At 35.8% G+C, this 24,871-nt stretch overlaps 1 protein-coding gene across 10 annotated transcripts in view; it reads left to right on the top strand.

Moving 5' to 3' along the window:
- The window catches only part of LOC100679705 (nuclear pore complex protein Nup98-Nup96), a 429,239-nt gene that overhangs the window by 168,436 nt on the left and 235,932 nt on the right, over window positions 1-24,871 (top strand). For all 10 annotated transcript variants that reach the window (XR_004345266.1, XM_031928065.2, XM_031928066.2 and 7 more), the window contains one exon: window positions 4,716-5,451. Coding sequence is in view for 9 of the 10 variants with exons in the window: in XM_031928065.2 (XP_031783925.1) it covers window positions 4,716-5,451 (736 nt within the window). In the remaining variant the exon portion in view is untranslated. The remainder of the gene's footprint in view (window positions 1-4,715; window positions 5,452-24,871) is intronic.

Below are 24,871 nucleotides of genomic sequence, written 5' to 3'. Positions count from 1 at the left end.
TGTCTTTATTAATAAGCCCGCATTACTTTCTTTTTTTTATTTTTTTAAGTTTTTTAATTATTACTTTTATTTTTGTATATTTGTATTATTTTGTTGAACATATTTTAAATTCAATTATTAATATTGTACTATTGATAATGGACTTGGTGCATTAGAGTATCTAAACACAGTAATTTTTTTGTCGGGAGAAACGAAAAACGCATGTCCTGAAATTTTTGTAACAGACGGTGCAGCCGAGAATCTTTTCTTTAGTGATCTTAAAGTTTTTTCGTAATCTTTTTTGGAATAGTGAAAGAATGTTATTATTTGGAACTTTTGTCTCGCCCAGTCATAAAGTTGTTTTGAATTTAAAATCGCTTCCATAGCTTTGGCCTGCAAGCTGGTACGAGTAGCTTCTCTTTTTAACACGGCTCCTACTCCGTCACATGAACCCTTTCCATGAGCAGTAGCATGGAAATGCCAATCCGCCATTATTTGGAAATCTGACTCATGATTAACCAAGTTCATCATTTGATATCTATTTTTGTAGTGCTGCTTTGCACCATCTGTGACGTATATAATCTTATTCATTTTTGGGAATCTTTTCTTTATTTCAGAAATAAACTTTTCTTGTAAAATATAAACTGCAGCCGTATCATGAGTAGTACATTCAGAAAGTGCTACAAAACTACAATGCCTTGTTTCATTATCTTCTCTGTAATATAGTACTGCAACATTTATTGTACACTGATCATTGTTAAAATGAAATTGCTGAGCAGCATCCTGAACGACGTAAGTAAAATTATGTAGGTGTAAGATGTGTTTTCATGAGTTGTGTTTCTCAACTGGCACTACCGCCTTCGCCTGGTTGGGGGCTTGCTCCTAGCTTCTAGTCGGCCCGCCAGGCAGTTTCCGCTCTCCTTCCTCTGAGACGAGGAGAGTTGAATGAGTCCCGCCCCCAGGCCCGTTGAGAATCCGAAGCAGGCAGAGCTCTTTTTAGGGGGATCCCGCACTCGAGTGAGAGCCCTTTTTTTCATTTCACGGGGATTCACATACATTTGAGAGCCCTTTTTACAGAGAATCAGACGCAGCTAAAAACATTCACTCTATCTCACCGGGTCTAGATCCGAGATCCGCCGCACAATCGGCCAGAGGAGCCCCCTCACCGGCCCGTCGGGCACACGGCAAGGTGGCAATCCTTCAAGGGGACACACCACCTTTGAAATTAAAATCAAAATTTTTCATTAAAAATTTATAAATACTTATATAAATGAACCAAATTTTTATTACTATTCTTAGACATAATTACCTTTATTTTGATGGTTTTAGACCTTCTATATACCTCTATAATACCTACGTATAGTAGGGAGTCCATAATTCACTTACCGTAAGATTCCAAAGGAACGAATGGCCCAAATGAGCTCAAACTCTAGGATATTGTTTAAAAGTACATTAGTTATGGTATGAATGAGGGGATTTGGTTTAAATTTCATAGAAAAAGTTTTATAAGCATATTACTGATTTTGTTATCAATTTTTGATTAATTTTAACATAACTATCATGTAACTTTTTTTCTATGAAATTTAAACCAAATCCCCTCATTCATACCATAACTAATGTACTTTTAAACAATATCCTAGAGTTTGAGCTCATTTGGGCCATTCGTTCCTTTGGAATCTTACGGTAAGTGAATTATGGACTCCCTACTATACGTAGATATTATAGAGGTATATTGAAGGTCTAAAACCATCAAAATAAAGGTAATTATGTCTAAGAATAGTAATAAAAATTTGGTTCATTTATATAAGTATTTATAAATTTTTAATGAAAAATTTTGATTTTAATTTTAAAGGTGCTGTGCCCCCTGAATATTAGTGTAAGTAAAAGTTTGATCCGGACTAAGACTATTAAAATGTTCATGGAAATACCTTTTTATAGTGCAAACATTCCTGTATAGCAGAGACCCTGTATCTTTGGCTAACAATGAAGTTATCCATAAATTTGTGCTAAAATGATTAAAATTCATATTTAAAGCCCGTGGCAAAGTTTATAAATTGCTTAGAGCATCCCTAAAAAAATCGCAGAGGTAGCAAACATCAAAATTACGAAAGTCACCGTAGGAGAAAATTGTTCCTTAATGTCCATCATTGACTAAAAATTGGAAGTTTAGTGATAAATTATTTAAATACATATTTGCTTATAGAAATAAATTGCGTTACTTGGATCATCGCCAAAAAAATCATAGAAATTGATTTTATTGTTACAAATATTCCTACCGAAGTCGAGGAATCGTAAATATATTGTGTCTTTTGCAAAAAATTATAACATAAATCATACACTCGATCATAATTTTTCAAAGTCTGTGGATAATTAATTTAATTTTTGTCAAAGATATGATATATTTACGATTTCTCGACTTATTAATTTTAAATTTATGCTACTGTTTTATTAAATTTAAAAATACAGATAAAAAAAGTCAATTAAGTGGTTTATTTTACAATTGTTAAAATATATTTGTTCGCTTGCAGAATCCTATGACATAAAATTTACAATATTTAAAAAATGTCAACATAATTGATAATTCAGATCCTAAAAAATTTGTTTCAAATGTGCTTATTTACAATGTACATGTTTAAATAAATCTCCATCGAAATACAACCGAGCGAGCGTTAGCGATCAATAACTATTTTTAAAATTCGATTCTGTAGGTTTTGCAACAGATTTCTAATATTTTTATAAGCTCCTCTTTAAGCCAGGATTCTTTAGTTCTTTTATTATACTATGAATAAAGGCATAGTACATTATTTTTATTATTTCCGTTGACATTGTTATGAATATCTTATGAAAAATGTAAATTAAATATTTCGTTTTTGTTATAATGTGTCGAATGTAGTTATCCCACTTCATGTTGAAATTAAAGATGGTACTAATATATTTGTAGCTCTCAACTCTAGCAATGTGTTTGTAATGCCCCATGTTCATACATTAGCATTTACGTATATGTGTAACGCCTGTACGACTGCATTCGTGTACTCATACAGACGACGTATAATAAACCAATTGCGACAGTACGAAACCGATCGCCGAACATCGGAGCGAGTGCTTTGACCTACAAGTCAGCACTTCTTATACGCGCGTATCACTGACTTACTTTTAAGTAGTACGTCATTCTTGCACGTCAGATGTTGATTGGTCGATCGTTGCCGCGTTTCATTTAATTTCACAACTCCTTGAATCGTCACCGAGGCTTTAAAAAGCCAGGAAATGATGCACGGAGTGCCTTTATTTATATAATATTTCTCGGTAGAAATAGTGTATAGTGTAAATATTTACATTAAATATTTTTTGTTTTTTAATTTATGTAAAAAGAAAAAAATTTTATCGGCCGAATATTTTGTTGCTTTTTGTAGGATTTAACCCAGGCTGGACCCTTTAATATAATTTATTATATTATTCGATTTAGTTTTTATTTTCTTTTTTCGTATAAATAATTACTCATAGTTTTTCTGATTATTCGTATTATTTTCTGCAAGATCTTTTTCATATTTAATTTTTGCGTCAAGAATGACTTTATTTAATGCATTTGTATAATTAAAATTTTTGTATAATTAAAATAAAAAATATTTGTATAATAAAAATAACGTCGGAAGGCCGCGTGTGGCGCACTAGTTCACACTCGGATGATAATCGTACGAGTCTAGAACGCCCTTGACTTCTACTTGTGCTCAAACATTACTCAATCTAGAAAAATAAAATGTATTCTCTAAATATACAAGAGTGAAAAATCACTCTAATAGAGTCAAATATCACTCTTTTGGGAACATAAAACAGAGCCAGTCGGAATAGAGTGAAAAGTAACTTTCTTCAACAGTGATTCATGTCACTCAAATCTATGAGTGACATGATATTTCTACTAGTACTACATATCTAATCTAAAAATAATTAAAAATGTATGTTTATTATCACGCTGCAAGTAACTTTGAGAAAAGATAAATTTTCAAAAATTTATTTTTTTTTTACTATTATATTTTAGATTCAATATTTATTAACTCATTATTTAATTTATTGTTCGTATTATTATTAATTTATTATTCAAGTATTTATATTATTATCACCTAATGGATGATTTATTATAGAGAATTAAAGAAATTAAAATTTTTTGACGGCGACGGGATTTGAACCTGGACCTCCAGCTTGACAGTCGAGTACACTAACCACTCATCCAAACAGGACTCATGTCTATACAGACTCGGATCGAATATATCAACTACTTTATATATTAACTAAAGTTAATAATATATGAACAATAATTAATAAATAAAAACAGCCATACTTGCATAATGTAACTAAACATCTGATTATTAGATAAGTCAATTTATACCTTTTAGATTTGCATTATTTTCCGTGCGACATCACTCCAACATCGAGTGATTCAGAGCAGGAAAATTTTATTACTCGATTACTTTGAGTCATTTTTATGACTCTATAGCTAGAGTGATAGAAAATCACTCTATAAGAGTGATTTGAATCATGTTATGACTCCAACTTGAGTGATCTTACTGATCACTTCTTTTTAGAGTAAAAAAATCACTCTTTGAAATTTAGAGTACCCCTAATTGTACAATGTACCAGAATAATTTTGTATGCTCTTTTATTATTATGTAACATATTAAAATTACTTTTTACTGATATCTAAAGTATTTCATAAATCGTTTATTTTTACTATGTTTTTTTAGAAATCCCTTTTTGATGGACTTGATGAAGAAGATCCATTATTGGAAGCATTCCAACCTAGACCAAATGCAAAACGATTAGTTTTAAGACCGAAATTGAATATGTTTAATCAAGATAATCCAAAAGAACTTGGAACTAAAATTCAACCCGTATCAAGAGATGAAACTTCTTTTAAAATAGCCGATAAAGAAAATGAAATACAAGACAATAACAAACATATAAATGATAGTCGATTATCAAATTCTTGGTTAAAATCGAATTTTCCTAGCAAATCAAAAATAAGCGATCAGCAAAAAATTGAACAACCACTTGCTGTCACAAGAAAATCGGAATTGCTTAAAGAAGATAATGAATTAGATAATACTGTGACAGAATTGAGGTCACCTGTATTTCTTGAAATTTCAAAAGATGTTTCAAATACCTTTATAGAAGAAAGTAAAGATTTGGGCAATACAAATGATTACGTTAACATTGAATTAGATAGTAATGACAGCAAATCACCAAGTGAACAAGAAGAAGAAAATTTAGTAAATCAACAAAAAAATGAAATAAAAAATTGTGCAAATTTAAAACTTCAACGGCATGGTTATTACATAATTCCATCTCTGGAATCTTTGAATAAGTATGTAAAAAATAAGACATGCATTGTTCCTCACTTTACAATTGGTCGTAAAGGATATGGTAACGTTTATTTCGCCGACTCATTCGATATTTATGGATTGAATTTAGACGAGATTGGTAAGTAAAATATAGAAACATATAAAAGTAGTAGAGATACGTTATCGATTGCCGGTGATCCTGTGTTTGCGGAAAAAGGCTTTATGGATATGTGTGCGTGTTATATAACACCTTGTACGAACTTCGTAGCATATCTCTCTCTATTAATATGAAATCTTTGCAGCCGTCGCATAGTGGGAGATTTAAAAAAATCTGTTTCAAAAGTAGAGGGCTTGGGCTAGGAATGAGCTAGAGGACTAAAACTTTACAGAAATAAAGTTTGAGTCATACAGAGTAAATGAAAATTATTAAAAAGGTCATTCGTCCACGTTCAAGGTGGTTTGTATGGCTATTAATGCTAAATCTGCGGAATTAACTCATCCAAAAAATGGTCAGATTATCTTTTATATATTGTTCCTAACAACTATACCATAGAGGATTTTATTTTAAAGGACATTTCATCCTGCTAGCACATCTCTAACCTGATTTGTGTTATTTTGAAACAAATTTTTTTAGTTAATTCCGCAGATTTGGCACTTATAGCCATACAGACCACCTTTAACGCGAACGTTTCTATATTTTTTCTCAAAATTATACAATAAAGGATGTAATTTTAAAGATAGTTTCATCCCGCTAGTACATTTCTAGCATGCATTGTGTTATTACGAAACAAATTTTTTTGTCTCTCCCGTAGACTACCTTAAATGTAGCCGGATAAGCTTTTCAATAATTTTCCTTTAATCTATATAATTCAAACTAAACTTCTGTAAATTCTCAATTTGATAGCTCATTCCTAGCCTGAGCCGTTTGATTTTGAAACTGATTTTTAAAAATCTCCATCTGTGCGACGCCGCTTTGAAAATTAGCTTCTTCTTAATTTAGGTTATTTGGTTATAATTATATCATTAAAATCCGTCATTATTTATGTTATTTTATACCTAAATTTTGTTACTGGATTAATAATGAACGATTTGCACATAATTTCACCGTTTCGGGCTTTCCCGCATTTTGGATTATTGGCTCCCATATTTTGGGTTATTAGGTTAAAACTCCGTTTTAATTACATTATTTTTAATCCAACTTTTGTTATTGGGTTAACAATAAACGATTTTTAAGTGATTTTGTCGTTTTTTGGCTCCCCTTCAATTTGGGTTACTAGGTTTTATCGTCATATTCAGCAAAATCCTCTCTTGAAAAATTGATGGACTTGGTTGTGAAGAGTAAATAAGATGATTCTGATTGGTTACTAAGAGAACGTGATTGGTCGGTATGGTTTTTTAGATTGAGGAACGCGCGGATTTTTAGTTATTAAACAGATATAATTATTCAGTTTTTAATTCAGATACTTTGAATTGTTGGTTTTCACCCTATCTTAAAAAAATGATGGAATTTAGGAACCCGAATTTCATTACATAACCTACAAACGCTTCAAACTGTTTGTGCTCAGCAAGCAGCAAAATTTTTAAAATCATGCTAAAAAAATGTGATTAATTATGTGATCATAGTCTAAAGAAAGTATAGATGTTTATTTGCCCTTCAGGTATGGCAACATTTATTTATGCGATTGTTATTAATTTTTTTTATTTAATCATTACACCAGTATACATTATTAATATTATTTCAACTGCTTCTAAATAATTTTTGTCATTTATCAATAACGATTTCAACAGAATTAATGATGCTGCATGCAGTCAACAAGAAACGAGACAAATATTATCTACATCTTCATATACAGGCCCTTTTAGCTTGTACCAACAACGTAATATTTGTACACAGCCGCAGGCAAACTTGTATAATTACACAGACATTCCAATGATGCCTCCAGGAAACTGTCTCTTTCACTCTCTAATAAAGATTCTTGATCTACAAATTTCACCTACGGACCTGCGACGACAACTAAGAGAATCACCATTTTTGCAATCTTGTGGAGACCCTCTTTTCACAAGCCAGATATTGCATAGCGATACTGAATATGGAGACATGGATTGCTTATACCTTTTTTCGAGAGTTTATAATCAAAACATATGCGTTCATCTGCAATATACTGACATTAGAACTAACACTGAAACATTAACTTTTTGCCACTATAACGTTACTGACTCACTAAATTTTATGCACCTACATCTACAAAATTTACATTTTACGCCATATATCACAGTACAAGATGTTATTACACAGAATATAATAAATGCTAGTGTTTACTGTGAAAACCATGGGAATGACATGAGTGATGAAGTTTGCCATGAAGCACATGAAAATGATATTTCTGCAATTCCTGATCTTTCGATTTAGAGTTATACAAATTATTATAAATATGCACAAGGACATCTACATTTTTATAAAATTTTTACAAAAAATACATTTGTAATATCGTGTGCTGTATGTGACAGGCTGTGGTGGAACAACGATTTAAAAACAACTTCTGAAATACACAATGATATTTTGGTAAAGATCTTGCTGGTAATGTATTTAGCACAGAATATTGGAACGAAGTTCCTTTTTTATTTTTAATTGCTATTCAAACATTTATGATGATTGATTTTATAATTTTTATTTCAGCTTTACCAAACAGGTAATACGGTAAAGGTGTGCTCTACTTGTAAATCAGCGTTGGACAAAAGAAGATACCAATATTGTCAACATATAACGGTTTTTCATACTCGACAATACCTGCTCATTTACCAAAGTTAGATATTGTTTCTCAGCGACTAATTTCACCAAGAATACCCTTCATGCAAATACGACGACTACGGCATATCCATGGCCAATACGGTATTTATGGACAAATAATTAATGTTCCTGTTGACGTTAATACTATGGTCATTAACTTACCTAGAAATATTGACGATGATCATTGCTTTTATGTGCATATAAAAAAAATTGATCCATAAAACTAGTTATGTTCACGGCCTTATTAACAAAAAAAATGTTAGAGAATGGTTACAATACTTGATAACTACACCGCTTTATGTTCATTACAATATAACCATCAACGAAGATTTTTTTCGTCAACCTGCTCCTGAATTCGCGATTGATGATGTCAGTGAACATATACCAATAGAAGATAACGTCACGGCGCAACAACAAACTTTGATGTACGATGAAGTCAAAGAACAACAAGAAAATATGAGGTGGTTTGACGATAAATTTTTGCATATGGCACCTGGTGAAAGGTAACGACCAATTAGCATTTTATTTGATGAACATGTAGAAGAGCTTTCATTTCCTACGATTTACATTGGACAATTTCGAACTTACAAAGAGCGTATTACAGCAACCTCATTTATGCAAGCTACAAGCGAACTACGTCGTATAGATAGTCGAGACGCAGATCCAGAACACCTTGTATACATGGCCACAAAAATTATGAGACAACGGGTCAGAGATAGTGTTTCTATTGCTTTTAAACACGTTGGTTTTGACACTAATGTTACGAAAGAACAGGTATAATCTGAAGGTTTCATTCACGATTGCATTGAAACTAATCTTGCTTTCCTTCGTTGCGTACCGAATTCTGCTTGGTATTGGGCTGATCGCAAAAAGATCTTTTTGCAATGATCAGACAACGGGGAGCACCAACTGCTTTTATGACATTTAGTGCAAATGAAACCGGTTGGAATGATCTCCTAAAACTTTTGTATAAATTGAAAAATAACGGAGAAAATATTTCAGATGAGTTTTTAGTAAATACTAATTACATACAAAAAGCAAAACTTGTAAATTGTTTATTGACCGTTTTGCAAGCAAAAAAGGGAAATCCATTCGGTAAATATAGAGTCGTCGATTATTTTAAAAGAATTGAATTTCAACATCGAGGCAGCCCTCATACTCATATTCTTTTATGGCTCGATAACACACCTACAGATCTACAAAGTAACAACGAAGACGTCATTCAGATGATTGACGAACTAATTTCCGTATCTGCTTCAGAGGTATCCGTAAATATTAAACTTCAGACTCACAAGCACACTTTCACGTGCTATAAAAAAATGGACCCAAATAAAAAGGATAATTGCCGATTTGGAGCTCCATTCATGCCAACACGTAAAACAATAAGATTGATACCAATACTACCTACTGATCCAGATTTTTCACAAGAAAATTTCAAAAAATATAAACAACATTACAAAACGCTACGATCAAATTTGGAAAATATAGACTATATAAATTTTGAAGATTTCTATACAAAAAATAACATTTCTTCTGATGAATATTATTACAACGTCATTCGTGCAGGTATCAATCGACCAAAACTTTTTTACCGCCGAATGCCATCAGAAAAATGGCATAATCCATTCAACCCATTCGTTTTTCATCATCTGCAATCTAATACGGACTTTCAAATTATTCAAGATGAGTACGCTTGTACTGCTTACGTTGTTAAGTACGTGAACAAACATAATAGAGGAATCAGTAATTTGCAACGTCAAATAATTCAAATAATGGACGAAAATCCAGAATTCGATATTGTACAAATTACGAGAAAAATGAGCGTCGACGTACTCAATTCCGTTGAGATGTCCGCACAAGAAGCTGCTTGGTTTTTGTTACGTAAACCCATGGCTAAGTCATCTATTACAACTGCTTATATACCAACTGTTCACCCTACTGGACGACAACGAATAAGAAAAACTCTTAAGGAATTAGAGGCTATGAATGATGATTGCACAGATGTATGGAAAGAAAACTGGTTTGACAATTATGAAAAAAGGCCCAACGACCTCGAAGACGTCACTTTAGCACAGTTCGTTGCCAATTATTATATTAATAACAAAGGGGTGTATGTTACAAGAAAAAAGCCAAAATTTATAAGATACCGCAACTATGTTATTGCTAAAGAATACCATGACTAAATAAGAGAAATGGTATTGTTGCATATTCCATTCAAAAGTGAAGACAAAGACGTTCTTGCGGAAAATAAATTTGTTAAAATATATGAAGACAGCGTTGATCTAATTATGAAACGCAGACAAGAGTTTTAATCTAATTTAGACATTGAAAAAACTATAGAAATTTGCAAACAGTTACATAGAGAAGATGAATAAGCAGAAGATGACGAATTACACAATCAGGCTAACATTTTATTTGAGCAAGACCCTTATCAGCGACTAATTCATAATCAGTATTCAGATGTAAATGCTGATATTCGCGATGCTGCACTCAGCAAACTTGGCGCTATTGCAAAAAAAAAAAGAGAGAACTTGATGGATAGACAACAATTTATTCAGTACATGAGATCTGCAAACAAAGAACAAAAGGATCTATTACTTCACATTATTAATCATCTTCAGACTCATAATGACTCTCCATTTCAAATATTTTTCACTTGTCCTGCAGGTTGCGGAAAAACTTTTGTCACTAACCTTATTATGGAAATTTATAATAGATATACGGATAATGATGGTTATTGCAACGCTTACATAGCATGTGCTTCTACCGGAAAAGCTGCTGTAAACATTGGTGGTACCACGGTGCACACAGCGCTAAAAATAACACTTGCTAAATTTTTACCATTATCCAATGAAAATTTACAATTATACAGAACGCTGTTCAAGTATGTCAGAGTATTACTTATTTAAGAAGTGAGTATGATTAGTGCACAACTCTTGTTGAAAATCGATTTACGTTTGAAGCAAATTACCGGAAATCGTGACACTACATTTGGCGGAATTGATGTTATATTAATTGGAGATCTGCGGCAATTACCACCAGTAAATGCCACACCAATATATAAGCCCACCCCAACACGTATAGTTGGACCTTCTCTGTGGCGTTCATTAAAATTTTATGAACTGAAACAAGTTATGAGGCAGGCTAGTGTTGTATTTTCTTCCATACTCACAAAAATAGGCAACGGTGAGGTCTTGATTATGAATTTCAACTTATTGAATCAAGATTTTTTACAAAATCTGAAGCGGAGAGATTGTGCCCAGATGCAATCCGTCTCTTTTGGAGAGTTAACGACGTCACTGCTTACAACAATTATATTTTACAACAAGCTCAGAACAAACATATCTCTACAGCTACAGATTTAATAACTGGCGCTAAAAGTGCTGAACAAGAGGCTACTTGTAGACAAAAGCTGCACAATGTCTCTCATTGATACTGGTAGCTTACCATCCATGATTACTTTCGTTATAGGTAAGCCATATCTCATTAAAACAAACATTAATGCAAATGATGGCTTGGTAAATGGAGCAATTGGGAAGTTAGTACATTTACAATTGAAAGAAGACAACAGTATTTGTAAAGTTTGGTTGGAATTCCAAAGCTCACCGAAAATCAGACAATGTGCACGAAAGAAAGCTGCTCAGTTAGTTGTACATGAGAAACTTTCAAATGCTGCTGTACCAATTGAATTACGAACAGCTAATATTCAACTAACAAGAGATAAAAAAGTTACTAACAAACGTACGCACTTTCCTGTCATTGCGGCTTGTGCTATGACCGTACACAAGTCACAAGGCGGAACGTTCGATGAAATCGTGTATCAATATGAAAAAACACACTTGCGGGATATGGTTTATGTTGCATTATCACGGGTAACAACAATTGAGGGTTTATTTATTACGATAGCTGCAGATGATCCAACAAAATTTAAATTCTACCACAACCGACAGCAAAGTACATCAGCTTTATCTTTGATACAAGAATTTCAAAGACTGACGTTAAACACTTTGGAAACAAAGGCCACCGTCATTAACAATTTGATAAGTAATAAAACAGTTGCATTATACACCCTTAATTGCCAAAGTCTACAGAGCTACAAAGAAGACTTATCGGATTCAATTGTTCAAAAATGCAATGCTTTATTGCTCACGGAGACGTGGATGAACAACGAACATAGATTAGATATACCTAACTGTCGGTGCATTGTTCAATTTAAGCGAGATAAACCTCAGGCTGGTGGTGTTGCTATATACCAAAACAATAATGATATAACAAATATAACTACACCAAATATCGAAATAATGGTTAATAATAGTACTGGTTTTTCAACAACTCATAATACTGTTGGAGATATATGTTCAGCAACGTACAAACTACAAAATGATGTTGAACTAGTCATGGTAGCTATCTATATCTCACCAAGTCAAAAAATTGAGGACATCATTTACTTTATCCACAGCACACTTCTACAATATACAGAAGGAGGAGCAGCACTACTTAGACGCGATGCGCACAAAATTCCACTTATTTAGTCTGGAGACTTTAATATTAATTTTGCAGATGACAAATCGGAGCCATTACAAAAAATTCTTATAGACAAATTTAATTTAACAATGAACAACAGTCCTTCACAATCGACGACTAACTATGGCACCACCATCGATGCCGCTTTCTCTCGATTTATTGATAATATATAGTCAGAAACATATACATGTTATTTCAGTTACCTTGTGGTTATTATTACCTTGTGGTACGATGGGTTTGTACCTATCGTATCCATTATTAACTGTGATAAATAAATCCATATACATTAAATTGTATTATTCTTTGTACATATTAAAAATAAGACTTTCAAAAATACAGCGTATTCTTTCATTCAGATTACATTTACAAAATCACTATAAAATCAATATTTAATTAGTTAAGAGCTTCGCTCTCATCGGTTGTCCCTAGACAGCTCACATGTTTTTGTTTTCAATCGTCCCATTGTTACAATCAATTTAGCTATAATGCATTTGAAAGAGAATAAAATTACTCACTTTTCATCGCTTGGTCCTCGGGATCGACCGTTTTATTTGGCAGATAAAATGAAAAAGGCGATTTTTTTAAAGAAAATGTATATCTCTGAATTTAAACATCATAACCTCGCGAAAAAAATTATGTCAATGGGTCACGTGTATCAAACTATATCCCATTAAAATTTCAAGTGTTTTGACCACTTATTTTTTCAGTAACAAATCAAAAACTGAAAAAAAATGATTTTTTTTGTGCCTCGATTACGGACGTTAAAAGGCCTTATTTGCACTTAAGATTCTGGTGTGACGGCAGGCCCAGCCCGGGGATAAGAGAACAGCAACAGATAACTTGCCTGGCGTAAGCAAGTTACCGACCGAGTGGCGCTAGTAGTCAAATGTAAATATTCTACCTATGCGCGGGTAGATGGCGCATAGGTAGAACACAGCTTTCAAAGCAAATTGCGCGATCGAACTATCTAACGAATAGTCTGTTGTTTTGATGGTTAGGTTGGTTACATGTAAACATGCGTGAATTTCTGTAAAATAAAATTGACGGCAGTGTTCGTATTCTATAATAAATAAACAGAGAGGCCTGCAAACTTTTGGACAATGAACCATTCAAAACTTATATATTTTGAATTATGTATCAAAAACCGCCTCATACATTAGCTGGCAGATATACTGTATATTAAAACTGAGGGAGTTATTGGGTGAGGTGGTCGAAATGAACAATTATTAAGTACCGAGGCTTTATTAAGAAACTATCTATGGACTTCTATCTAGTAGATAAAAACCAATAAAACGAAGAATGTCGACGTGCTCTCTCTATGAGTACAAGTGCCGAACAACCGGCGGAGCGGGGCCCCGCACGCGGGCAGAGAGTCGAGCAGCGCCGCGCATGCGCACAGCGTTCTAGGCAACTAGTGGAGCGTAGCAAGTGCCGTATGGCATCAGCCATAATCCAACACTCCCTCTCACTTGCAGAGCTCTCAGTCCCAGGACTCCTCATTTAACCAGCTGCCAGGTTGATCGCCTTCCTCCGGAGAGTATAAACAGAAGAGAAATCATAAATTATTAATTATTTATACGCATGTTCATTATTTTATACGTTAATTCTTCATGCAATTGAACAGGCAATGCTTTAGTGAATATGTCGGCAAAAGTTGTTCTTTTGACTTGACCCATTCTATTTTGACATAGTTTTTCTTCACGCATTCCTTAACATAATGTTCCCTTCTCTCTACCATATGTCGCAGTCTGTTTCCACCATTTACCTTTGCACAGGATATTGTAGCCATATTATCACAGTACAAGGTAATAGGGTACATATGCTTATCTAGCATTCTAGTCAACGAATTATGCAGAGACATTACTTCTTTGCAAGTCTCGCTCAAAGCCACATACTCTGCTTCGCATGTGGAAAGCGCAACACTATGTTGCTTATGTGTTTTCCAAGCCACAGCATTTCCGAACAGCTTGATCACAAATCCATATGTGGTTAGTGAGTCTTTGCAGTCAGATAGGCTGGCATCAGAGAAAGCTACCATATCGCTTCTCGAGTTATCGAATGTCAATTCTTAGTGTTTAGTACCTGTAGATACTGAAACACTCGTTTTACCATATTCCATTCGTCAATGGTTGGATTGACCTGATGTCGACTGAGGACATTCACAGCATATGATATATCTGGTCTTCTTGCATTAGCCAGGTATAACAATGATCCCACTGCTTCTCTGTACAGTCTGTTGGGTATTCCAGATTTCTTTGCTACCTCTTTCGTGTATTCTATTTCCCCCCTCTCTTTTCTATCACGGCTCATAGCTTCGCTAATTTTCATAGGCGTGTTTACCGGTTTACATTTTTCAAATCCAAACCTAATTAGCATTTTGTCTATAAACTTAGTTTGATTTAATCGTATGACTTGTCCTGAAAAGTCTCTATTGATCTTAATTCCTAAAAATTCTTTAGGGTTACCTAGATCTTTGATATTGAACTCTTTACTCAATTTCTTACTAAGTTTATCTAGTATACTATCATTTGGGCTAGCTAAGAGGATGTCATAGACATATAGAATAGCTAATACTATACCTACACTGATGAATATACAGACAAGGGTCAATGTCGTTTGTCTGAAATCCAAGCTTAATCATGACATCAGTGAATTTGTCATTCCATTTCTTTGAGTTTTCCTATTCCCTGACGTTTCCAAGAATTCGTTATCTACCCCTTTTTGATTTTGTAGTGTATTTTCTTTAACAGGTTCTATTATTTTTCTAATCTCTTTCTGACTTTCAATAGGTTCTATATTTTTCTTACTCCTAGTATTATAATAACTTTTAATTTCCGATCCTGATCCAGTTTTATCTCGCATATTATTTTCCACTACAAGTCTTATTGATCAAAATGGTTTTTCATATTTGCCTGTCAATACACTTTTGTTCAACTCTGGGTCGTAAATATCTATAAGTTCATTGTTCAAATAAACCTCTAGTCCTTGATCTACAAAGCGTCTAAGTGACAGGAGGTTATTTGACAATTCATTCGAATACAAGATAGTTTTAGTAAGTAGGTTTTGCTGTCATTGGTAACTATTTCTGCAGTTCCAACCCCTGAGGTTGTGAAGCCACTTTCTTTATTCGCACATTCTATATTCGCCTTGGCTTTATTATTAAATTCGCTAAAATACATTTTGGAATTACTAAGGTGCTCAGTCGCGCCTGAGTCAGCTATAAACTTGACTAGCAAACCGCTATTACCACTAGAATTTGGATCTAAGCAAGAATAATTGTTATCTGTACCTCCATAGTTCTCAACGATGGCCTGAAGTGACGAGCCTGAGTTGACGTTGTTGTTGCCTCCAGGGCGTTGCTGAAAACCTGCTTCGCCACGTCCTCGTCCACGGCCTCGGTTGCTCGAGCTGCCTCTGGTTCCTCTCAAAGAGTTCGGATTGGACTTGCCTCTGCCTCTGGTGCCAGAGCCGTTTCCTCTGAAAATATTAGAGCTGTTCCCTCTCGGGGAATTCCAGCGTCCTCTTTTGGATGGCTGCGGATTGGCCGAGCCTCCTTGAGGGCTTTCGAGGTCGGCCTGGCGTTTGCGACACTCGCTCGCAACGTGACTGCCAATTGCAATAATAGCATAGGCGTTTGCCTGGATGAGGGCACGCATCCTTGCAATGTCCCTCCATACCACAACTTCTGCAGATCTGCCGTCCTTGGGCGTTGTGACTGTCACTGGCATAGAAAACTTTAGCCGTTTGTCCTTTGGTTTTACCAATTCTGGATGCCTCAATCTGTAACAAATAATCTTTCACTTCTCCGTACGGCATTTGTTTGGACGTCGTCGCTTTGTACAAGGCATTTGCAGTTACTATTTCAGGTACTGCTTCTGGCACAGCTTTAATAAAATAGTCTCTTTTATCCTTTTCAGCGAGTTCACCAGCATCTGGTATACTCTCACAAGCTCTAACTTTCTCTTGAAATTTATCATAAAAGTCAGACGCTGACTCATTGTCAGGAAGATATATCATTTTTTAAAGATCGTCTCGAGCTGTGATTGTAGTCATACGTGATTCGTATCGTTTGACTTCTTTTAGTTTTGATAGAACTTCTTTAGGTTCAGAAAGATTTATTATTTTGTTGTAATAAACTGTGTCTATTCTATTAATGATTATGTCTCTGACTTTGAATTTGTCATCTGTCACCTTTTGTTCTAAGTGCAAATTGTCAGATTCTAGTTCTAAGATATACAGTAATTTTTTAATCCTGAGTTCGGATTTTAAGGAATCTTCAAACATTTCAAATTTATAACTCGAGGTTAATTTATAATTTCTGAACATTTGATTATCTCTTCCGGAGATTTCGTTTTTTAACTGTTCAGATAAATTTAAAAGGCTGTTCTCTTTTTCATTCAGAAGTACTTTGACTTTGTTCTCAATCAGATCATTGATCAACTCCGCTGCGTTACTGTCATAATTAGGATTATTATATATTCTATTTTTGTTACTTACTCGATCTCTGTAGTTCTGAGATTCACTTTCGAATCTTCCATCTCCTGCAAATCCAGTTTTGAGCAGAGCGTTACCATCACGTGATCCTTCCTCAAAGGAACCTTTCACACCCAATGTTTGTTTACTCTCAGAATCTGAGTCCGAGGGATCCTCTGCTTCTAAGTCCCATCTGCCGTGGTTCCTCTGGTTAGATTGTTCGACGGACGTGCCAAGATTTATGTTCATCGACATAAGATCATCCCTGTCAAACGTCTTTGTAACCGAGGTAGTAACCGGAGTTGAGATGAACCGGAGCTGGTTTTATTTTGGGATGCCTTCATTACGAACTATCTTGGGGACAGATTTTGGACGGCCTGCGCTCCGCGAGCTTGCGGCTGTCTCACCAGCTGGGTGCGTGAGACCTGCGAAGCAAGTATCATTCTCCTTTCAGGATGTAGGCTTAGCACGAGCTTGTGCAGAACCCTTGATTTTTTCCAGATCAGGTGTTGTCAGCTGTCAGACAATTTCTTGAATGCAGCCAAGAATTGTCTGAGTTTGGCCATCAATCATGTCTTGTACGTCTTGTCTCGTGACATACGCCTGCTGATAATTCAGTTCGAAATCGAAGAATCGTTCGCTAGCTGGCCAGCACCTTTCAATCTGAGCTCTCTCCTCTTTGGAAAGAGACTCGTCGAATCGTCTCAGTTGTTGGTCTGTCCTCCAGAAGAACAAGGATCCATCCGGTCTTCGGAAGAGCGTGACTGTTGGTTCGTTGTAAACATCCCCTGACGCCTCTTGGGCCTCGGAAATATTCCACTCTCTCAGAATGATTTGACGGAACTCATCCATGTCAGCACCTGTTGATTTGATTAGCAATAAGTATGTTGTTTGGATTTGATATGTCATAGTTTTTCTAATTTATCATATTCTATTCTATTCTATGACATGTATCCTGTTCAGTTTGAGAACAGGAGGCAGGCTCATTCTATGTTTCCAGTCTATTGTGTAAGATGGTCCGATCTAATCTTACTCTAGTCTATCTATATCTAGTTCTAATATCTATGTCTATACTGTGTTGACTTTTAATATTTTAATGACAAAGGAGTTTAATTTATGATAAATTTAACGTGCCCTTTTTATGTCTCATTTGGCTTGCTTAAGTGAGGTCAAGCCGGGTACGCATTGAGTGGGGCCCTCACAAAATGCGAATTTGTTAAAAAGGATTAACTGCAGATTTAATGCAACACAGAACGTTTTATAGATAACTACTTTCAATGACAATATTGAAAAAGTTTAAGTTTATTACGGTAAAACTTTTTTTAAGAAATTTAATTTATTGCTCAAATCAAGGTGACTATCACTTCAAAAAAAATTCTCTGCGCATAGTCTATTTCGTTTCAATTAAATCAGACAATGACTGGTATTCAAGCGTACAGCTGTAGCTATCTTGTACCGCTGTGAGTCGGTAAAGCGGCGCGCTGCTGTCTATCAGCAGTCAGCCGTTCACCCATGCGAGCTCGCTGCAACGCATTTGCCGCGCGAGGAAAAGAGGAGAGAGAGAGAGAGAGAGAGAGAGAGAGAGAGAGAGAGAGAGAGAGAGAGAGAGATCGCCGCGGCTCACGCCTCTGCGCGCCGAGCGTTACACGTCTCGCGCCTCTGCGGTCAAACTCCTGGAGAGAGAGAGAGAGAAAGAGCAAGAAGGTACCCCTCTCCCCGCGGCACAAGTCCCGTCTCTCTTGCTCTCGCGCGCGCCGCGTGCATGCAGCGGCCGGTCGCCGCGATGCCACCACGTGCTCTCCTATACTGCCGCGCAAACACCGGCAGCGACCATCTTGGGCACATTGTTTCTCCCCCTTTGGCGGTCTTTCGTCCGAAATTCTCGGAATTTGAACAAAAACCCTCGCGTTTCGCGAAGCTATGCCAATGGATTTTATGTCTTCCGGTAGCGTTCTAACACTGATTTTAGTTCTTTTATGACTTGTATTAATAAATTTCGTCATAAAATATTTTTCACTGCTTTTACTTTTCCCGAAAACACTCTATTGTTTTAATCAAATCTCCTTTTCTTATAACGATAAAAATCTCACTGATTTTACTTTACATTTTCAAAACAATATTCTAACACTGAATTCGATTTAATTCACTTAAAATTTTGGTTTTTACTTACTCGTTGTCAAGCTACCAAAGTTGAGTTCCTCTATGGTCGCCTTTGTCTCCAGGACTCAGGGCTCAACCTCTCGGCTCCTTGCTGCGTGACAGAGGGTACGGACTTGTGAAAAACACTAGTCCTTGAGTCTCTAGCTGCTGCCCTTTGTCTCGTGTTTACACAGCACAAGTCACCGAAAAGCGGTTACGCGGTGAGCGCGTTCGAACTTGCCTTCTTGATATTGCTCAGTGGAAGCGTCCACACTCACCGGCCCATAACCTGAGGGAGTTATTGGGTGAGGTGGTCGAAATAAACAACAGAGCAATGACTATTAAGTACCGAGGCTTTATTAAGAAACTATCTATGGACTTTATCTAGTAGATAAAAACGAATAAAACGAAGAATGTCGACGTGCTCTCTCTATGAGTACAAGCGCCGAACAACCGGCGGAGCGGGGCCCCGCACGCGGGCAGAGAGTCGAGCGGCGTCGCGCATGCGCACAGCGCTCTAGGCAACTAGTGGAGCGTAGCAAGTGCAATATGGCATCAGCCATAATCCAACAAAAACAATATTTTATTTATCAGACCTATAAATTTAGTTGGAAGAAGCTACGTGCCAATGAATTAGCAGCGATTTTTTTCTACTCTAACTTCAGTCACATTGTTAACTACATCTTTACGCCTTTTCTCTTTTAACCCAACTTAAATATATTAAACTATATCCTTACATGTTATTTTCTAAACTATCGTCAGTCATATACTCCATTACACTCGTGCGCCTTTCTTTCTTTAACCTGACCTACACGGAAATAAAGTGAACCTGGGAGGACACCATCAGTGATACATCTTTAAATAAAATTATAACAAATATAACAAGCTACAATTCCAAATAGTTACCACAAAATAGCCTTTATTGCACCCCGGGTAATTTATAAGAGAGATCTTGAATTTAAAAAAAAATTGCCGAAAATGACAGTCCCTATCGGAAGATACGAGGATTTTGAAATAGGGTAGACATCTGAAAAAATGCCGCTGAAACGAGAATTTTTGATTTTTGTCTGATTTTCTCATTCTAGACAATTTGAAATAGGGTACGGCGACTACAAGCAATTAAAAATAGGGTATAAATCGTCTAATATGCGAAAATCCGACGAAAAACCGAAAATTCTCGTCGCCTCCTGTCCATTTTTTGCCCAGTCCCCTGTAACTAATCTGATCGACTCTGTCAGCGGCTTCTTCGGGTTATCCAGGACACTGCACAGCCTGGCCGTGCCTGATAACGTGCTTCAGCTTTTGCAGTATCGCTTCCAACCCTCTACCCTGGCCTTTTCGATCTCCTTCTTATATTCCTTTTGCTTCGCTCTATACGCCCGTTTGTCCTTGTCACTCTTTGTGTGCTTGGACCGATTGTGTAGCCTTACTTTCTTTCTGCGTTTTCCCAGTGACTTATTCCACCAGGGATCGCCCTTCGATGGCCTCTTTAGCCTAAGTTCACAATTGGTCTCGTAAGAACTTATTATTATGTCCCTTAGGATCCTACTGCAGAGATCGATGTCCTCTGCCGTCCCGTATTTGACAGGAAAGCAACTGATCTTAGCCTTAAGTTCTTCTCTGTATCCTGCATAGTTTGTTTTCCTAGGGTTCCTTATGAGCTGATCGAGCGTACTTTGTCCATCGAGTCTGAACACGATATGTTGGTGATCCGACATAAAGACTTCTTTTGAAACTCTCCAGTCCATAACCTTGAACCACACGTTCCTAGAGGCGAGGGTGATGTCAATGACTTCCTCTCTTACGGTGTTTCAGAACGTGGGTCTGCTACCCGTATTGAGAAAGTCCATATTCGTTGCTTCCAAGAACACTAAGACTTTCTCCTTTAGAATTGCAGTCTGTGCTGCCCCAACATTGTGATGTGCGTTTGCATGACAACTCATTATAAGCTTGGTGCCTTCGGCTTCGCATTCTCCAATTAATGTAACCATTTTCTCTGGTGGGCACGCTTTCTCGTAAGGAAAGTATGCTGCGGCAATCATAATGACTTTCCGCTCACCTTCGATACCCTTGTAGCCTACCCAAGCCGTACATAGATTCCTTGAGCAGTACTTTGGCACCGTCTCTATCTGAAGCCCCTTAACAATAAGGCACGTTCTAGTCGAGACGGGACTGCCGCTGATCAGTGTACCTATTCCGTTTAAGCCTGCGATTTTGCCTTTGTGAATCCAAGGTTCTTAGAATAGGCAAATACTTGTACGCTCCCCCACCATACGTCTAGCCAGAACGGTCGACGCGCTCTTGCAATGGTGCAGATTGATCTGTGTAATTTCTATGGTGGTGTCCGGTACAGATCCGGCCCCATTCATATTGTTCACGCTGTTGCGTTGCCCCCGATCTTGTTTGAGAGCACCGCTACCCGCATCTACCTCTATGTTTACCTTATTAAGGCCGGGATCGATCTCCATAACCTCTACTTCCGTCTGTCCCGGCTCTTCCTTCGTCCTTTCCTTGAACGGGACGACATGTGCCCTGCCGCCTCCACAGAAAGGTCTGAAGTCAAGGGCCTTTAGTGCCTCGACCCCAGTCCTTTCCAGCAGCACCTAAATGGCCGTCTTCCTTCTTTTTTCCCTTCGTGCCAACCGTCACCGTTTTGGTTTCGGCCACCACCCAGGAGTCCAGTGTGAGTGTAGTGTTCTGCCTTTTCAAGCGCTTCACCACGACATCTGGAGCATGCACTCCAGGGGCGTAGATCATCGCTCTGACCAGCTTTCGGAGGTCTCTCATCCCAATAGCCTTGAGTTGGGTCCCCCCCCTCCCACACGACTATTTAGTGGCAATTATCCAAGAAACTTGGAAAATAGCCTCCGTCTGGGGCATCATCAACCTCCCCCTCCAAGGCCACCAAGCACTCAGCTTCGCCCCCGAGGCTAGCTTCCTATTAACGTGCCTATTTCTTTTCTTTACCTTGCTATTTTCAGTTCCCGAGTAGGCACCGGTATTTGCCGCTGAGGCGAACCCCGCAGCCGCCCAGTGACTCTCCTGGGAACTTCTTTACTGAAACAGCTTCAGTGAAAATCAGATAATTTCCAGGTGATTTTCAAGGGAAAAGCGTACCAATTTCGAATTTAATTAGCAGATGATTTTTAGATGAAAATCATGTAACCTTTTATTATTTAAAAATATTATGTTTTGAATTTATATTTGCTATAATTGAATAAACTTTTTAAACATTATTATTATTATTATTTTTTTTTATTATTATAATGGTTATAATGCTAGATTATTCGCGTTTGCTATTTTGAAATAATTATTCAAAAAGACGATATTTAGTAATAAATTTTCTCGTTCGCGAAGATTAATAGAATCTTTTTGAATCTTACCCTGGTAGAAATTCGAATATTTAAAATGGGCTGGAAACTATGAAATGGCTATGAGAAATAGCCTAGTCATAACTTCAAAGAGGCTTACGGATTTTAATCGATTTCCAAACGGTTTACACAATTAACAGTCAATTAGAGTTATAAAAGCACGACATACGAAGATATTCGTGATTTTCTTATTTTTTCACTTTTTCGGCCCGACTTATTTTGCGTAGTACTTTCGTAGCCATCAACTAGCTATTCCCTGTGCTTTGCTTTAGACAGTGAAATCTATTTTTACAAGCTTGAAAATTCCTTGTAATACGGCATGACTCTATTCTTACTCCAATAAATGCGTAAAAAATGTCCGAGAAAGCGTTTTATCGCTGGTTGAAAAATGGACCTATTTTTCGCCCATCTCTAGTAATACGTGGTATGTTGTAGCTTTAAACTGATATCTATTTCTACCAGGGTATTTATACTGTTATTTATATATTTTTAAAATTGTAAATTGCTAATTTTAATAACTTTTAAATAAGTGTACATTAATAATAAAAATTTTAATTGATGAAGAGATAAGAACAGTATCAGGAAGTTTATTTGTCGTTAGGAGTACTAAATAAGTATTTGGTAAATTTGTATATTTTTTATTACAAAATATATTTCATCTATATACAATGCTCTTTTGATATTAATAATGTAACATATTTGATATTGGCAAGATGTACATATTTCGAAGAACTTTCATGGAAATACAAATACTTTTAATATCCGTAGTATATATAACAGTAGGATTCTCTTTAATCTTGTGGACTATTTGTAAAATACTATAATGTTTACTTAGACATTGTCGTGTTCGGACAATATTACAAATTGTTAATTTTTTCTTAATTCTCTCAATCTACTGCAAATTTATCTATTCGGGCAAATCTGTTATCGTTAAGTAAAATTAATGAATTATTTAACCTTATTTTTGATTTACGAAATGCCTCATATAAACATTCATCTTTTACGATTTTTTAATATAATTTGGCATTTATTGCTACATTCAGACTTGCCAATAAGGAATCATTTACACTGTCGCCTCTACCAAAATAACTTATATCAGAAAGATTAAAATAATTATGTGCATTTGAACTGAGAATATCTTCGGCGCAGTCTTGACTAAAACACTTACATGTGGATATGATCGTTTTTTTAGAACTGTTGCAGCATGATTAATGTTAATATAGCTAATTATCTAAGAGGTAACACCCTTTGAGCACCTAATAGCTTTTAAAAAATTGTGATTTCCTGACTCGGAAGAGAAAGTTGAATGACACCATAGTGGTTCCCAATTTAAGAAACTTTCGGCTTTATGCAAGAGTTGATGTACGTTGTAACTCATTGCTTTCTCATCAAAGAACTTCTGAGAAGTTAGCTACAAATTCGTGTAGCATTTCATTCGCTTTGTTTAATTTTAACACATGAATATTATCTTTGAGTAAAATGTACAAACTTTCTACAAATAAAAGCCAGTGATAATAATGACCTCTGGTTAAATGTTCTGACAGAATTACGGCTCTATAATATAAAACATAATTTTCCCATTCACGAGCTTTCCAATCTTTTCTAAAACTTATTGGCCGACTCAATCTTGTAATTTGTTGTGGAGCTGTGATCTTTTTTATTTTCAAATTAATTTCTATAATATCATTACTAGCAAAAAACGATCGCTTCGCTCGCGATTAACAAATTAATTGTTATGATATTTAAGGGGATGTCGTCTCAAAAAACACTGTTTTCTATTTTTTTATTTCCTTGATTTGTATTATGATTTTACATCATGATCTAGTTTTTGAAAAAGATGTAAGATTTATTTTCTTCGTAATTAAACAAAATGTACACTAAATTTAGACTTAGCCTATGCTTCCCATGGTTAAATACACGACTTCAAGACTCGATATCTAAAAAAATCATACCGCTTGGGGGTAAAAAATTTTACCACGTTATAGAGGGCACATAATAGGATATATTTACAAAATTGCAGCAATCTGTAAGAAAATAAATTTTTGAGTGAACTACCTTAAGTTTAATGAATCGTTCTACCGAAAGAAAATTTCAATCGGACTTTTTGTTTTTCTAAAATCTTGGAAATACAAACAGATGTTTACGCGTACTTCGTCGTACTCATGCGATTGCAGCGCCAACCTTAAAATCTAATTTTACATAAAACTTTTCAAATGAAGCTTGCAAATGAAAAACCGAGTCTGTAGCGCCGTAGTGTTTAGTTT

The sequence above is a fragment of the Nasonia vitripennis genome (assembly GCF_009193385.2).
Source record: "Nasonia vitripennis strain AsymCx chromosome 4 unlocalized genomic scaffold, Nvit_psr_1.1 chr4_random0003, whole genome shotgun sequence".
NCBI lineage: Eukaryota > Metazoa > Arthropoda > Insecta > Hymenoptera > Pteromalidae > Nasonia > Nasonia vitripennis.
The sequence above is the reverse complement of the archived record's forward strand: the minus strand, read 5'-3'. Positions and strand labels throughout refer to the sequence as shown.